General features: G+C 42.1%; 1 protein-coding gene across 1 annotated transcript; it reads right to left on the reverse strand.

Moving 5' to 3' along the window:
• Positions 1 to 3,617: 3,617 nt before the first annotated feature.
• On the reverse strand, positions 3,618 to 10,680 carry LOC311216099 (ubiquitin carboxyl-terminal hydrolase 42-like; the record flags this gene model as incomplete). Its single annotated transcript, XM_084297646.1, has 12 exons — positions 3,618 to 4,334; positions 5,015 to 5,156; positions 5,620 to 5,720; positions 5,915 to 6,055; positions 6,433 to 6,544; positions 7,441 to 7,523; positions 8,046 to 8,116; positions 8,273 to 8,340; positions 8,545 to 8,647; positions 8,807 to 8,917; positions 9,510 to 9,710; positions 10,452 to 10,680. The coding sequence occupies 12 exons, from the start codon at positions 10,678 to 10,680 to the stop codon at positions 3,618 to 3,620; spliced, it is 2,079 nt and encodes a 692-aa protein (XP_084153772.1).
• Positions 10,681 to 18,377: the final 7,697 nt, after the last annotated feature.

Consider the following 18,377-nt stretch of genomic DNA (forward strand, 5'->3'; position numbering starts at 1 on the left):
AGGGGGAGTTTTGCGTCTGCGCAAGCCGCGGAAGCCGTCTGGGGAAACCCTCTGTGGGAAAAAGGCCGCTGGGCTGAGCTCTGGGGCGCTGGGCTCGCCAGCAGGGCCGCAGCCCCGGGAGGAGCGGGAGCCGGCTGCTGGACCTGCCATGGTGGCTGGAGAGTGGGGCGGTTGCTTGGGGAACCCGGGCAACGGGGGTTCCGTCCCAACGGCTCACCAGCCCCTCGCCGACATCTTGGGGAGGACTGCAGGCTTTGGACCCAAGCAGGCTGCCCAGCGCAAGACTTGGCCATGTTCATTAGAACATTACTAGCCTCTAAGCCTCATGGCATCACCTTCCATCTTGACTGCTAAACCTCCTTGCTCCCTACTATCTTCTTTGCCAAGATACAGCTGTCCACATTTACTTTTCCTACTTGGCTGGACTGAATTTAAGAAGGGAGCTTGCAACTCTTCCTCTTGTTTGCCACTTCATCATCAAACCAAATGAAAACCATTTGCCTTTAACCTCTTTATTTCAGGCCTTCTTTCCTAGTGGCCATTCAAAACTGGGAAAAAAATAGTCTACCAAGTGGGGTTTTTTTTTGATTTGATAATAAATCTGCAGACTGTTAAGTCATCAAGCACTTCAAGACTGTTTGAAATAATCTCGAGATTAATATAAAAGGAATTCCTCACACATGCTGCGGCCGCTTACCTTTAGTATAGTCGTTGGATGGGATGGAGCTGTATTTCTTGCTTTCGCCTGCACTGGAAGTCTTCCCTTCCTTGTAAGGTTGTTTACTGCTCTCACTTCTGCATTACTGACATGAAGAGCCATCTGGAGGATGGGATTCTTCCTTCTTCTCCCGCGTTATCTTCTGGAAACGAGGATCTAACTGTTCCAAGGAGCCTTTCGTTTTCCTGGTGTTTCTCCTTTTTCTTCTTTTTCTTCTCCTTTTTCTTCTTTTTCTTACGCTTGCGATTGGCATTGTCAAAGTGAAGCGCACAGAAACACAAATCATGAAGTCTGAAAGAAACATGCAAGTTAAAAAGGGAAAAAAAGATGTGGCACTTGTTGCCTATATGAAACTTGATTTATTTTACCACAGGTGATGATTTGCAGCATGTCAGCTATTTTGTGGTGCTTTGTGCACACGCAACTTACTTTAGATGCAGCAAACTTAAGCCGTCAGATTGAAGGACCATAGGTCCTGGTTTGTACACAGATCATTAACAACGGCTAGCTCTGGAATATGTGCAAGCAGAAAAAATCTTTTAACCTAATCTGGAATGGTGTACGGATGTGATTCAAACTATGTGGTCCAAAGCTAGTGCTCTGACACAATTCAGCAAGAGCTTTCCTGTCTTCACTGATCAACCTAACAACATGATCCCCAGCCAGCTGATGCTATCTAAATAACTTAGAAACTACCAGAAAAAAAAAAAAAAAAAAAAAAAAAAAAAAAAAAAGGAAGACATGAGAAGCACCCAGAAAAGACTTAGGATAAAAAATGTGGAGTATGCTGGAATCCTTGCTTACTTGGAATCCTTCTCTCCATCTTTATCCTTAGACTTCTTTTTCTTCCAGAACTTGTGATATTTTTGCATTTTTTTCACCACCTAAAAGCTCCTTTTCTATCTTTCTGTCTTTCCTTTCTATTTCACTTTCACTACCTTCTGCACGGGTATATTTTCTTTTTCTGTTTCCTTCTGTTTCATTTTTCTGGCGACAGTTCTCCAAATGAGCTGACACAGGTGGAAGCGCATGTCTTTCACGAGAATGTCTTCTGGAATGTTGCTGAGGTACCGAGCAACGATGCAAGTCTGCTCGGGGTGTGCTAAAGCGACGTACATCTTCCTCTCTCAAGAGGGAACCGTGAGGCCATCCGCTTTTGTAATGATAATGCTTATGTGACCTGCTGTAGTAAGTTGCAGTCAATCTGTCAAAGGCTGCATCGCCATGAGAGAACTTTCTCTCTCTACTGTCTCCTGTCGCATGAGGTGAATAGTAATCCTTGTAATAGCTACATCTTTCCCATCTCCGTGCTTCGTCTCGATAGTATCTTTCTCTGCTCCAACTTCTTTCCCCTTTGGATCGGTAGTACCTATTGCTACCTTGTTCTGATCTTCCTCCGCTGCCAGATCTGTACTTTGAATATTTGACTGCTCTTCTGCCATTCTCAGGGCTGTTTCTTTCACGAGGGAAAGATCTGTACCTGCTTCCCTCCCAGTACTCCTGCTTGTGACTCTTTTGCTCAACAAATTCCACGCTCTGAGAACACCTCCTCTTGCTGGAAGGACCTGCTTTTTGACTCTCCTTCTCTTCACTAGGAGCATGTTCCCTCTTTCTTCGGTAATGCTCTTTGTCAGTGGTTTTAGTCTTGTCCTTTGTATCTTGGCGTCTATCTGCAATAGCTAAGGAAGAAAGATTGTTAGAGCTACATTCAGTGTCGGACTTGAGAGAGGAAGTTTGCCGCAATTTCTCACCAGGCTCAGAAGAGTCTTTGCCATACAAAACATTTTCTTTTGAAATGAGGTCACATTCTTTTGATCTTCTTGGTTTCTCCTTGTCTCCACGGTCATCACATTGGTACTGGGCGAGGTATTCATCATTCCCAGGAGATTTCGGAGGTTCCGCAACACTGCATAAAATAAAAACCCATTTCTCACTTCTGCTGAAGGACGTGAATATTAAGAGTAAAACCTTCCAAAGGCAAACAAACAAACAAAAACCTCCGGACTACAGGAACGCTCGCAAAGATATGCCATTTAGAAACCTCTCCTGTGATTAGGACACCTTCTTCAGCTCCCAGAGAAAGTGCTTTTTCCCCTCTTGCTTCTGAAGCCATTGCACTAAAAAAGCAAACGCATCTGTCTCCTTCCACCTGATGCTCTGAGAAAAAAGGCATAGGGGCGAGCGGGGAACAGCCAGTGTTTCTCCAGACAGTGGAGAAAAATGGAAAAACATTCTATAAAGGAACACAAGTTCTCCTTGAGGCACCAACCTGCATCAGAGTGATATGCTCAGTGCTGATCATTAGTTCTGTTCGTGACACTGGACACACAGTATGGAATTGTACTAATTTAAATCCTTCCATTAAATACTATTAGTAGACAGATAAAACTGTAACGAACTCCCATAAAGTCTTGTCTTAATCAGACTGTGCTCATTTTACCTCATTTCCTCTGACAAGCTGTTCAGCTGGCTGGCTGTGAAGGACTCCGTGATGACTTCTCGATTGACTGAAGGCATAGCTCCAGGCATCTGCAATTAAAACGCACAAGTCAGCAGACAAAAAAATACTATTTGTAGTAGTACTGAGGACTAGTCTTGTCAGAATTTCTCCATTAAATGGTAAGCAAGACCGCTGTGAGTTGTATGCATTATCTACACTTCAAAGATAACCCCGACTCACCCCCCAAAATCTACTTTATGAAACTTAGGAATTTTTATCTCAGCTGAGCTTAAGTTGACAAGTTCTAATATAAGCTCAGGTCTGCAAATTCTAAGGGGATAATACCACAAAGTCTTACGATCACATGTGTGCTGTGTTTTCTCAGTATTTCACCTGAATTAGGAACACAATAAACACTCCCGAATACATCGTAGGTGAGAAATTCTCGATGGAGCAAATCTATGTTTCAAGCAATCCATTTGTTTTAGAAAAGAACATCTCAGAAGGTTTAACAGGTTCAACTCGGCAAGTGGAATCATCAAGTTTCAGTCCGTTTTCTTTAGATTCATTAACCAACCTAATAGCACCATTTAGTGAATCTCTTTTTGGCAGCTCATGCTGGGATCTTCCTTTGTCAGCATTCTGACAGGAAGAATTGGAATGCTGCAATGTACGGACTACCTTTCCAACCAAAATTCCATTAGAGGACATTGCATTGCATTTCAAATTCCTTTGAAATAAGCCCTTTGACTCCTCCTCAGATTTTCCTGAAGATTCTGCACCATAAGGGACTGTGTTATCAGAGCTGAGTTTAGGATTTTCATTCACTGTTGGCTCCACAAAAATTTCATCAGAAACTTTTTTGTTTGTTTGCATTTGCTTCATTTGCATTACCGAATTTGTAATTGTGGATGAAGGAACAGCCTGGTAGAGATCTTCATCCTCCACAGCACTGCTAAGAAAGTCAGGCTGTGACACAGTCTGACGAGCAGGCAATTTATTGTGAATACTGATGGTGATCTTCTGTTTTCTTGACGTATCAGTCATTGAAGGCCTGGTAATTGCCTGGTTTTGAACACAGGCCATTGGTGGTGCTGAAGATGGCCTTTTTAGGGTGATACCAGTGGTCTTTGCGTCCTCTTTTATGGATCCATTTCCATTTAAACGGCTTGAATTCTGTATTTAAAAAGAAGAAATTGCAAGATGGATTAACGCAAACACTGCATGTAACATTTTGAAACACAAAACTCTCCTACTGAGTGTTTCTACAAATGGTCTTAACACCTAAAAAGAAAAACACACTGCCCTTTAAGGATAAATGCAAGTCCAATAAGCGTATTCAATTCCTGCTTTTGGTTTACTGCAGATTGGTATCAAATTAACATCATCTTTGAAAACCAGCCAAGCAACTTAACATTACCTGCTGCTATTCCCAAATATATTTATTTTCCCCTTTGAACATACCCTGAAAAGCCTGAAGTAATCGTTCTGGTGCTCAGGAATAAGACAATGAGTTTTCCCTGTCTTAGCTAAAGTGACGATGATAGGAAAAACAAGTCCTCTTTTAAATGATTTGAGGATTAGTACACTCTGCTTAAATAGTCAAAGAGCGTAGCTCTCTGTGCTTTAGAAAGCTGTCTTGGAGCTATAAAGTAATGGAGTCGCATGGCTGCACAATTTAGCAGTAACCACTGTTTGAATGACTCTGGCTGTAGCATGAGGGCTGTGAAGAAAGCTGCGGCGTGGGAAGGAAAACAAAACTAAGATGCCGAAAACCAAACAAAAAACCCCACACCAAACCCCAAACCCACTAGCAGTTTGGTGCCGTTATCTGCCCTCCCGCTTCCCTGAATTACCTTAATCATATGAGGAAGAAGTCGTGGTCCCATAAATCCAGCCTGCTTACTATTAGCCCCCTGCTGACCCGGAGGGAATGAACAGGGATAAGATGGTGCTGGCAAGTAAAACGCACGTTCTCCAAGTGTCAAATCATAGCGCCTTCAGAAAAGAGCAGTGATCGTAGTTTAGTTTTTCTTTCAGCCTACTCTTGGATTAAATCCCATCCTATCATTTTAGAGGAACAGCTCATACGATATGGAAGCCTTCTCTACAGAAGGCTTCGCCAAGACTACAGACTGAAAAGTAGAGAACAGTCTTCCTACTAAGACTATCACTCGCACAGCAAGAATTCATTCTTACACCACAGATGACCTTCATTTCTCTCCTTCTCTAAATTAGCCAGCTACAGATAACACATAGATAGCAATTTACACAAGTGCTGCAGTTTAAGGCCAAGCAACAAAAGATAATAAACGACACAGAGAATTTCAGGTTAGACAGAACTGAATTAGACAAATAATAATCTTCTCCTGGGATAGCAAGAAAAACACTTGCAAAACAGAAAAATATCAATAACAGGAAAGTAAATCTCTTCTGAACACATTTTAAGATTTGTTATTACCTGATATAAAAAAGTATGTAAGCTTGCTGACCAAGAACTCTTTTAATGTCAGTACGCACTACTTTAGCATCATTCATCTGATACCAAAGTCCATTACCAGCCTGCAAATAAAGACAACGATTTCTTTAGGTGAATTGCACGTTTTCCAATTGAAATCACGGATAGGAACAAAATACACACATGTCAAATAAAAATATAATGAAATCTTTTTCCCTAGAAACAGTAGCTGCTAGTCATGCTTTAATTGGTTTGCCAGCACAACCTTTACCCTGTTAGAAATGCTGTTGACTTCTACCTTTACATAGCATATATAGTGTCCTGAGTGACAGCTGACACCGTGATGTACCAGCACCGCGTATAAGGCATAGAGCAGTGGTTCTCCCATTGACTGCGACATGTAGGCTCTCAGGTCCAAATACTCCGGATATTTCACCTCCTAAAGAGACACCAAGAAGATAGAAAAATTATCCCAGAGTACTTCGTGGACTAGCCGGAGAAAAACACTTCCAAAAAACACAGACTAGAATTTATTTCTAGAATATATTTCTAGAATATATTTCTTGATTCACTACAAATAAGTCTTCCCATAAACAACGGTTAAGACTAGAAGTTGCAGAGAACTGTTTCCTGATGAATCAGCCTTCTCAGAGGAAAGCATATGCTTCTTGTCAAGCGGGAACTTTATTGATATTAAGAGAAAGAATAAGCCATAGTCGTTAGTCTACAATTATTGTCTGAAAATATTAACAACTTTCAGCTTTGGGGGATGTCCCATTACACAATGATATAGTTGCATTACAGTGGTAAATATACCTTGTTGATCTTTCCACCTGTGAAATCTGCAAATCTTTTCAGTGATATTGTGAGAACCTTGGAAGAACGGTGTATGGTAAATCTCTTGGACGCAGGAACCATCTTTTTACACCTTAAAAACAAGCAGAGATAAGTGTTTGAAGGCATCTTCTTTTTTCGCCCCCCAAACAAACTCGTTTTAATGTCTCACGCATGCCTATGCTATTTGAATGATATTTACTTGCATAATAGGTTGGTCTTTTTTCTTTTCATAAACCCACGCACTGCGTGTCAGGTTTGTTAATACACAGAAGAAGGTAAATTTTCCCAACAACTCAGAGCATAGGGGGAACAGGAATCTCTCACGAAAGGGTATTACCAGGTTGGATGGCAAGGTACCATTTCTTGGTCTACAAAAGTGGCTATTTGAACTCCAGTCCTGGATACATTCTTTCAGCTTTCAAGGGAAATACAAATACTGAAAGCGGAACGAGAGAGCCTTGGTCCCCAGGACTAGAAATTGCAAATAATCTCCAACATAGGTCGACTATCAACATCAAAAATACAACAGAAGCACATGGTCATTCTACAGGAGGGAAACATTTAACAGTAGGAAGTCTTCATGTACTGAGCTTGTCTGGAAAGACACTGAAACCATCTGCCATCCTTTGAAACAAAATAGTTCAGTTTGACACATTGCCCGCTCCAAGGTAGGACCTACGGTGTAAGCAGTGAAAATTAGCCACTAGCCCAGAGAACAACGGAAACTGGGCAGTTTACATCAAGAAAAGTACTGTCGAGAGCTAATAAATAGAAAGAACAAAAGTAGCTCTTTTTGAATTCTGATGGCAAAATACAAGCCAGAGAATTGCAAACCCATAGGGAATGCCTATGAACAAGACTTCCCCCCTCCAAAGAAACAAAAATCCAAGTCTTTTATAAACTTCCACAAAACTTGTAAGTAGATCCAAAGTTTAGAGGTAGTCCAACAGAGTCATGCAACATAGAAAACTGACGTCAAAATCTTACTCGCTACATTTATAGCAATTCTCTCCATCCAGCTCTTCAGGTTTCACAAAGAGTTCCAGAGCTCTGCTAACAGATGAAACCGCCTAGAGCAGTGAGAAAGAAGAGCGTAAAGTCACCGTAATTCAGAATTCCACAGACATACTAGTAGTTTATAAGAGAATCTTACTAACATACTCAAGCGATCTACTGTGAAGAAGGAGGCAGAAAGAGCATGCTCAGCATTGACCTCACCTGGAAGGCATTTGACTTTGGAACAAATACTTTTCCAGTAGCCTAGACAGCATCTATAATGTGCTTTGTCATCAATACTGGGGACAAATTCATCAGTCTAACAATTAGATGTATATTCAGGTAGAACAACAAAGAAGTATGACAGCATTATAATTTTTGCAGAAAGAGAATTCTTTCCCCTTAAACCCAATGCAAATGTGGAGACTATTTACATGGGTTCCACGGAAGGACAAAGTCCAATCCACTTCCTTAGCACCACCAAGCTCTTATGTTTTAACATTATATGTGGTTTGTTTTTTTAAGTTAAACAAGTTTAATTTACAAAGTCATGCATGTACTTAAACATCATGAATTATATTTAGAAAACATCTTACCTTTATATCCAAAGTGATATCAAGAAATGCCTCATACGTATCCGAAACTGCTTTGCAATTCAAGCACTTCACTGGAAACAAAATATAAATGCTTAACATTATGTGAAGGAGACTAACTGTCCAAATTCAAGTTGTTGACAGATACTACTTTAGACAAACTACAGACTGCTTTACTACCGACAAAAGACACAGATCAGTTCTAAGGACAGGAATATTTTTTCAAGTACCTCTCGATCTTAGAAATCCTCCAAATATTTGATGAATGATGGTGGTAGCTTGAGAAGATCTGTCCAATCTGGAAATAAATTATAATCAGACCTCAGAAGATTTAAGGCACAGAGTTAACTCTTCAAAGAGTTTGATGAAAACCAAGGATGATGTAGACTTTCGTTGCTGATAGTAAATAAGGCACTAAAAGGTGCTAGAGATCATTTCTGAGAGTAAATAAAGGACTAGAAGGTGCTAGAGAATGTATGAAAGTGAACTTGTTTATGCTTACTCGGTGCTTCCGTTCAAGCACGCTTCCTGCATAGCATCAACAGTATAGCGCAAGAACTCGTGTGCGTCTTCTTGACTGCCAAAACGGAAATGTTGTCCTATTCCTAAATAAGAAGATGATAGTATTGACCTCATTTAAAAATGAAATCGTTCTTGTATTTCTAAAATCTCTCTTCATTTGAGTGTTAAAACCACTTATACACATCAAATGATTATTTGAAGATTACAAGCTATCGAAAAGAAACACATCTGAAGCCACTTACGACTGAGATTACTGATAACATGCGTAGGCTCGATGGCATCAACAGTGCAACGCAGGGCCTGGTTAATGTGAGTCTCCATCGTGCACATCATGCAAAAATCTTGTTCACGACCTGAAGAGTGAAAGAACAAAGCATCCCAGTCCAGCGAAATATCCACAACTACAAACATCTAAGTACAATTTAAACTATAGATACAATATCCACTCTCCTTGCTACATTCTATTCTCCCAAGATGCCAATGTCCCAACAGTCTTGTAACATTTCATTTCACACAACTTTACAGAATAAAAATATCCACTAAGCCTGTATTCAAATGCATGTTGTGATGAGAAATCTAAAAGACTACTGCAAAGTCGCAGTTGTAAAGGCTGACAGGAATGTGAACTCCACAGCCTGCAAAATGTATTACTCTCTAAAATTACTACTAAATGCATTACTGTCCAATGCACTTCATTATTCCCATGAAGCAATAAATGATCCTTTAATAAACAAACAAACAAACAATCAAATAAATAACTAAATAAATAAACCATGGTGCATTAATTGCACTCCATATGCTATTCGGAGCCCACTGCTAATACAGTGCTCAAAGCCAGCTTCTACAGGTAAAATCAGGCAAATAAGCTTATCTCACAGAATCACTGCTGTTCTTTCACCTTCAGAGCTATCCAACAGATTCAAAATACTGTTAGAAAGTACTCACATGACTGGCTGTGCTCAAGAGAAAGCATGTAATTGGCAAGTGGGGGTGTGTAGGTCAAACACTGTAGAGTAGCATTAAGAAAACATGTGTTGCCAAGATTGTACAGGCCAACTCCAACACTTTGTGTTTCTCGCCAATCCATACAAATCTTCTCAGGTGGAAAAAGAAGGCTCTGTGGCGGAGCAATTCCATCATTAACGACTGCAAGAAAGTTAAATTTAAAAAGAGATCTTGTTTGTTTGTTTCTAAGAAAGGTATTTAAAAAAATACTATTCTGCAGGAGCACCTAGAGGGGCTAGCTACAATCCAAACCAGAAAAACTTATTGCAGACAGCTTTAATACCACCAAATTCAAATTGGCTGGTCAACACAATGTTTTGGGAAAAAAAAAAAAAAAACCAACTTTAGTCAACCATTTTAATTTTCCTAAGGCAAGGCTAACTGCCATTCTGTTTGTAGCACCTAATGCCAAGTTCCTCTCCATCTATAATCTTTAACCTGATTAACTCAACTACTGTTTTTTTCCTTATTATAACTTAAACCACAAACTTAGACTTGAAATTATACGGTAAAAACGTAAAAACTAGGAACTAGGAATGACGGTACCCCTACAGATACCAGATCTTTTCCTGAGCAATGTTATCCTTCAAAAAACCTGTGAAAAATGGAAGCTGTGAATAGCAACAATCAAACACTTTTCTTTGCAAAACAGAAAAGACATGGAGGAATCTGTGCATTACAAAAAGCTCCCCATATTTCTCTGTTGACTGTAAATATATCAAAATTAATTTCTGTAACATCAGTCACTTCAGTTGCCTTAGGGGATTCGCTTTTGAAGTCTTTGTTCACAGTAGTCCCCTTCTCTATCAGTGCAACAAGTAAGAACTGCATTTTCTACTTTTGCTTTGAAGACAATGGAGGCAGGATAAAACGCACACTTACTTAGATCTCTTGGGGCAAAAGCCTTAGATTTTTCAGATGATCTACAGTAAATAGCACCTCCACGTCCTTGGGCCACAGAGACTTGGCTTGAATCTTCTGCAGGCACTATCCGGCCCCAGTTGGCGGTGCGTGACATCAGTATTTTAGTACTTGGTTTCTTGGATTTGCCAGACCGCCTTGAAGAGGGCTTTTTAGGCTTTGAAGATTTGGGCTTCTTAGCTACGGTCATTGTTCACATCTGCAACAGAGACAGAAGTTCTGGTTGACGTAAGAATATCAAGAAGCATTCCAAGAAGAAAAGAGTAACAGAAGTCCTGTCACTTAATCTCAAAGAAACAGCCTTAAGAACTAAATCGCTGGTATGAATGATTTAAAAAGAATCCCCAAACTAAACACACAAAGTGAAAATTTCCATCTAAACTCTATCAGTATTACTTTTCGCTTCTGCAGAACTAGTGGCTGATGCCATTTCTTTCCCTTCCGTAGGATTTTAATCCATTACAACTCTGGAGTCTTTTTAATGTAAAAATGTAGAAGACATTCTCTGAGGGGAATCAGTTATTTATTGATTTCCGGAGTTGCGCAATTATCTGTTAATTAGTACCTATGATCTAATAGATAATTGTTGCAATTATCTATTGCTGGCATTAGTAACGGAACACTATTACTTCACTGCCTGCGTTTTTCTGTTTCGTCTGCACAAAGGTACCCAGAACTCACTGCTACTTTTCTTCTGTCTTTCCAGGGCTCGCCCTCTACCTCACTGTCTACTGCACCAGTCATGAGGGGTTTGTTGTGATTCTATAATGAGCCTAGCTTTTAAATACACCTTTTCTGGGCGTCACTTGGTGATGGCAAGTTAATTTGTGAGGGCTCCTCAGTCTACATCATGCGGTTGCTTTTTCCAGGTGAAAAAGCGGAGCCGTAAGTGGCAGTACACTAAAGCCCTGGCATGTTGAGATCCAAGAGGAGAGATGTTTGGCCCTCCTTTTCACTCCTGGGAACCATATACCTCAAAACCCACAGAGGATGGGCTATATCTCAGAGAAATCTTGGGAAAGGAGAGCATGAAGAGCATGTTTGCAAATTTATTTCTCCCTGGGCTTCTTCTGCTTCTCCAAGAAAGACGAGTTTGAATATAACTTTGGCAGCAGTACTTCTGGTGTTTTACTCCTACCACATTTAAAACTCCTACGACAAACTGAAAAGTTAGACTAAAAAGCAGCTCTTTCCGTTCTACTTTCTAAAGTTGCATGTTTTCCTCATGCAAAACAACAGGGGAATGTAAGCTAGAAACGGAAATGCTGAATGTAAAACAAAACAAAACAAACCTCAGCCCTCCAGGACAAAAGCCAATAACTGCTACAAAGTCCTTTTTAAAATGCTGATTAGGTTTCAAGGTGATACCGCTTTAAATAAGCGTAGTTGTGTGTCCATAGGCAGAAGCTGAATAATGACAGGATGAACTTCTATACTTCATGTTTTGTTACTGTCTTACTGTAGCACACAGGGACTTGTTACCTTCAGGGAAACCACTAACCTCATGGAGGGTTTAAAACATAAGCTAGTTTGTTATACCAAAATGACGGAGAGAACAAAGCATAAAGTGCTTTCAGATTTCTAGCACGCCTTGATTGCTGTCCATTAAACTTCAGACACGTTAAACAAAACACAGTAAATAAGAAAACTCCTAGTCCCACAGCTGGCAAATTGTGTGCAGAGGTTGAAATTAGAACTTTTTTGCCCTGACGTTTTACATTTAAAATTGATTTTAAATCCATTCTATACACACTTTCCATTCCTGAAAAAACAATACGCAAACCTGACAAATGCATTTACATGAGAAATGAAGTCGTCCTTGTCCGATTGGAAGACTAAGGTGACAGCTCCTGGGCTCAGGGATAAGCTCTGATCTTCACCAGTGACAGCTCCTTTTTTAGGATTGAAAGGGAAAATGTTTCAGCAACACATTGGAAACATACTTAAGGGACAAGAAACAAAATCAAGACTGCAGTGAGAAGGAGAACAGAAAAACAATACTGGGGGGAAAGGAAAGGAAAGGAAAGGAAAGGAAAGGAAAGGAAAGGAAAGGAAAGGAAAGGAAAGGAAAGGAAAGGAAAGGAAAGGAAAGGAAAGGAAAGGAAAGGAAAGGAAAGGAAAGGAAAGGAAAGGAAAGGAAAGGAAAGGAAAGGAAAGGAAAGGAAAGGAAAGAAGAAAAAAAGGGAAGGGAAGGGAAGGGAAGGGAAGGGAAGGGAAGGGAAGGGAAGGGAAGGGAAGGGAAGGGAAGGGAAGGGAAGGGAAGGGAAGGGAAGGGAAGGGAAGGGAAGGGAAGGGAAGGGAAGGGAAGGGAAGGGAAGGGAAGAAAAAAAAAAGAAAAAAAAAGAAAAAAACAAAAAAGAAAAAAAGAAAAAAAGGAAAAAAATGAAAAAAAGAAAAAATAAAAAAAAAAAAGAAAAAAAGAAAAAAAGAAAAAAAGAAAAAAAGGGAAGGGAAGGGAAGCAAAGCGAAGCGAAGACCTTGATCTTTATACTGACCAATGAGATAAGCCTTACACATTTTCAAGTTTATTTTTGACAACTGATTGAGGTGTTACCAGGTATTAAGTACGATTCAAGAGCAAATATTAACACTAGAAAGAAGAAATCCGATCCACCACCACTGTTTCAAAATACATCCATTTCTCATTTGGAGATGACGTCTCTCTGGCAAGGTAGTAGAAAAACTGTAAATACCGATAGAGCTTCCTCTCCCGATGTTCCATATACATACCGATGCTGTTCCTACACCTACGCTCTGAGCATAAATTTATGTTGACATGAGTGACAAGAGAGGGTGTTACTCCTCTCTTTGTTTGCCTTGAGAGACACACCTCTTGTCCATTGAAAAGTAAATTCAAGATTCCAGATCAGTTAAGACAGTTGCTATCCCCCCATTCAGAGTTCTGCAGCAGCACTGTTCAGATGTGTTTAGCAGTCTCTTTAGAAAATGTTATCACTTAGGACCTGCTTCTCAGTAGGTCCACGTTTGGCCTCCGCTTAGCAGAGAGTCAATCCCAGCTTAAGCTTTCGTACAAGAGCCCCTTCACGAAACGGAGTTGAACCCTGACATAACTGAGTTGAACCTTTAACCTTGAAGCTTCCTTAAAGAAGAAAGCAGCACCCAGGCCAGGAAATAGAAATTAATCGTCACTTTACCCTGAAACGCAGTGGGCTATTCTGTGCTGGCAGGATTGCTGCCGGGCTGGCCGACGAGGCGGCGGGCAGCTCCCCGGGGCCACAGGGCCTGGCACAGGGAGCCGCTGGGGGTCTCCAAGGTCCGGGAACAGCGGCAACAGCAGCAACAGCAGGGACAGAGGGGACAGCAGCGACAGCAGCAGCCACCTCAGCCGGGGCCGTCTCCACAACCGCCACAACGGCCTCGGAACGCCACCGAACTTGGAGCTCCAGCGTGACGCCTTTTGAACCTGGCCGCGCTGCTCATGGCTAAAACCAGAGCATTTCCTCCGGCGTGTGTTTACTGTCGGTGCTGGATCGGCCCTCACCCCGAGCTCTCCCTGCCGGGAGGGCTTTGGGGTTGGGGTTTCCCTCCCGCCGCCGCCGCGGGCAGGCCCCGTGCGCAAGGGGTCCACGCTGGGGAGCAGCATCTCACCCACGGCGAGAGCCCGAGGGCGCAACACGAAAAAGCCCCGACACGAAAAAGCCCTGACATGCGGCCGAGGCGGCGGGGAGACGGCTCTGAGGGAGCTGCCACTTCACCCCGCCGTCCTCCCCTCCCGGGCCGCCCCACCGAGCCCCGTGCGCCTCAGGTGCTGCGCTGAGGGGGTGGCTGGCTACTGAGACAGCTGCCCAGGGCACTGCTCATGGCACCGAGCCTGACGGAGGTCAACAAGTGTTGAACAATGCTCTCAGACATCGGGTCTCAGTTTGGGGTGGTCCTGTGTGGAGCCACGAGTTGGACTTGGTGATTATTGGGAGTCCTTTCCACCTTGGGATGTTCTCTGATTCTAGGTCAGCAATCCAGTAGCTGATGAGAAGTGTGGAGTCATTCAAAGGGAAGAGACAGCACAACACTTCTCGTTTGCAGAAGCGGCTATTTGTTAACCAAACCGATGATTCCTTTGCTTCTAGAGCAACTAACAGCAGGGATCCGCTTTACAATGGAGGGAAAAGAGTCGTTGGCATGTCATGTGAAGTAAGCTTCAAATCCCAGAGGATGATTTTTTTGGAACTTTATTCAGCTGAAAACACAGAAGCCTTGCTTTTGCTTGTGTTAGTTACAGCTCCAGTTTACTTTGGCTGGGAGGGAAGGCATTCCAGGCTAATGTGCTGTACCTGTTTCTTCAGCTCATTGTCCATAAACGGAGGAGCAAACGAAATCAGTTTAATCTCATTAAATGCAGCAGACAAAGCGGAGTAGAGGGCGATCTAGCACTTAATTTTTCCTGTAAGCAGGAAACCCAGAACTCAACAACAGTTTTCAAATCTTGTCCTGCAGTAAATGACCAGCTGAGTGAAGCCTGCATTTAGAGGATGTGCTCCTACAGTAGACGGAAATAGCTTTTCCTCTTCACAAGTGCAACTGAGTGGTGGACTGGCAGCTACGTGGTTAACTAGTTGTGCCAAAGGGGTTGTGTTGAATGCACAGAAAAATATGCAGGTCCCAACAGTAAAGGGTTGTCTGTAGGCATGACACTGAGTACAGATGTTGTCCGCAGGTTCGTGCAGAGTGCACCGCGCCAATAAGCACCCAGAGTCGGAATGCACACGAAGGTCTTTTAATTATATAATTACTTATAGAACTCTGCAGAGTCAGGCACTTGGCCATCTTTCGCAAAGCAAGCACACCTCTGACTCGAATCACCGTCATTTATACACAGGAAACTTGTGAAAACTCTCTCTTTGGCTCCTTTGGATTGGTTATTACAGCTCACCTAACTTATCTCCACTGAGCTTGTGCATTACAGAGGAATACCGGGGGGGAGGGGGAACAGGAGAGGGGGGACACACACCGAATCCCACATTAGCATAGATTAGCATTTTAACAGGTGTGATTTTTAATGTGCTAATGACACTTAATGAGAAAAAGGTTACTATAGGTCAGTCTGGAGCTGGTGTTCTCCTTCCTGTTTTTTCCCTTTTAGCCCTTCTCTTCCTTGCTTCTGCTAGCTCAAGGCTACCTGTCTCTCTCCTTCTTTATTTTCTCAGCTAAAAGACTGCACAAGCTACAGGCCTCCCTATTTGCTTCAACATTTCCTTGTTTTTGTTTTTGTTTTTGTTTTTGTTTTTTTTCCCAGCTTTGGGACGACACAGGTGTGGTTTGATATTTGCCAGTATAGCTAAAACTCACGCCAGTCTGCTCACGCACAATAAGTAGTAAGATTTAAGGACTGGTTTCATCGGCTTCTTCCATACTAACATCCTTCTTGTGTTTTAGATATGCTGTAGTTAAATCAACACTAAGTTACTACTTGTGGAGTAATTGCCTTAAGCGACTAGGCATCATAAGCACACCTCCATCCCAAAAGCTACCCGCCTCCAAGGTGCAACCACCCCTCACTGAGCACGCCCTCGGAATTTCTCAGAGCCTGTACCTTTAAACGCAAGTGAGATCATTTCTACCAAGCACAACCAAGATATGCATGACTAGAGTCACTCAAGCTCCACCTTAAAGATAGAAAATAATATCACTTGCTTTAAGAGAAAGGGGATGTTAGGGAAGATACTATCAGGAAGGATTCCTTCTGACATCACTCGACAGGCTGAGCCTCTCACTCCCCCACCCCCACTCCATTGGGACGCCGTGGGGTAAGATCTGAACGCTTGCTTATACCAGGCGTCTCTGTGGAATCTTAGAAATCTCTAGAGTTTTGATGCTTTTTAATGTCTTAATACCTAGGCTGTGTACCTGTGCATTTCATGCATGCTAGCTTGCTTTTGCAGACAGTGAATTTATCCAAAGAACCTGTGTACCTGTCGCCGTAAGAAATTGCACTTAATTGCATTCTTCCTAGCTGTGAGAGTTCTCCTTGAATGCGACTAGAGCGAGGCCGTACTGCGTTGTTGGTGAATCCGTGACCGTGATAGTTCAGCACCCTGAATCCGACGGGACCCATGACGGTCAATCGGCTACACCCCTTAACGCGACACTACTAGAGGAAGAAGATGACAGGGCTTGCATGCACTGCATTCGGCTTTGCATGTGAAAACACCCCCAAATAATTTCACATGCATTTAACGTTTTTAAAGGGAAAAAAACAGGAAGGTGTAGTCTCTCTGTAAGCTACAGCCCTACATAGTTAAGGCATCAGCATTCATTCCTTTGCTTGATAGCAAAGTATGAACATACAGAAGAGTTAAATATTTTCTTTGCATTCTTAAAGGCGATTTTTCAGACTTGGGCTTCAGTTGTTGGAGTTGAAGAGATCAGTAGACATCCTTACTTTTACGTTAAGACCAAAATCTTTATCTAAGATTGTGTTATCTAACGCAACTAAACTCCCACCCCCACATGTTTTTTTTGCAACTTCGCAATGATCTTGCTGCAGTCCCACTCTGATGGTCTTTCAGTAACATGCAAACTGCCGTGGCAGATTCTGTTACAGTGCTTTTCTATTGACAGTGTGCATAACACTCAAGGTAAAGCCCCTCATTTCGCAGTGGGGACATAAAGTGTTTCTTTGGACCCTGCTGCTTCTGTTAGTACTCATTTTTTCACAAACTTGTTGAACCTGAGCCGTGCCTACTGAGCCAACGAATGCTTTGATGACACTGTATTTTTTCAAAGCAGTTTTGCTTCTTGGAGCTACAGAAGCAGCTCTGGCGACGTGATAGGGAATTGTGCTGCATTGGCAAAACCAGACATAGCTACAGACTTACAACACTTGCTAACTCGATCTATTTCAAATCTCATTTTAACTTTAAAGGACAATCAGTTTTGTGGCTCCTGTCTTACTAATTTGCCTTGTTTTGCATGGAAGGGCAGCCTGTGAATGTTTTGCTTTATTGCATGCTTCAAAAAAAGGCTGAGGAAGAGACTGGAGGAACCTTTTCTATTCTATGGACTTTCCCCCGAGAGTGTGGAATTGCAGGCTACTTGGATGAATGTTCGAATGTGAGTAAGGGAGCAGACCTCAGCCAAAGGAGGTGGAATCCTTGCTTAATAGTATCAGTGTGGGGACATCTTTGCTTAACGGGAGCCGTTTAAACTCTTCATAGAAACAAAATAAGCTGGACATCTTATGTTTGGAAAGCAGTATGGTTACACAGCGGCTAACATAATGACTTGAGTCTACTGCTCTGCAACTTCAGGTTTTGTTTTCAAGCAGTGCATACATCAGTTTAAGCTTTGGACAAGGAGATTTGCAATGCACATAGTGATAAACCAGAATCAGCGGCGCTGACAAGTGTAATGGTGAAATGCAGCAAATCAAGTATTCCTGGAGAAATGTGAGATTACAAAACTAGCAAGCCATGAAGCACTTTTGTTGTTGTTTTTTAAATCAATTCTTATATGCTGAAATAGCACCTTCAAGAAAATCTGTTTATCTAGCCAGGTAACGGTGTCTCCCTGTAAACATGAAGGAAATGCCAGGAGCAGCCATACCTCTTTGCTGTCAAAATAAAGAGCAAGTCGAGGCCAACATCATGCCATAGCGCAAAGGCTTGCTAAGAAAGATCATTCTAAGAGGTCTGCAAGAAAAGATGACTTACTTTGTCATAAGTTTGTCAAATAGAATGGACGAGTTAGTAGTCGAGTACCGACTGTGTCCGACTCTACAGCTGTGGCGCAGCTCCACGTCCCTGTTTTCTCCGTGGACTCGTCTCACAGTTTTTGCACCAGCTCTACTCCTCAATGTTCTGGTGACTGAAACTCAGAAACAAAGGATTTTGAAACAGTGAAGATGGGATTCTCCTTATTTCACCGTTG

The sequence above is a fragment of the Netta rufina genome (assembly GCF_964035555.1).
Source record: "Netta rufina genome assembly, chromosome: 18".
Lineage (NCBI taxonomy): Eukaryota > Metazoa > Chordata > Aves > Anseriformes > Anatidae > Netta > Netta rufina.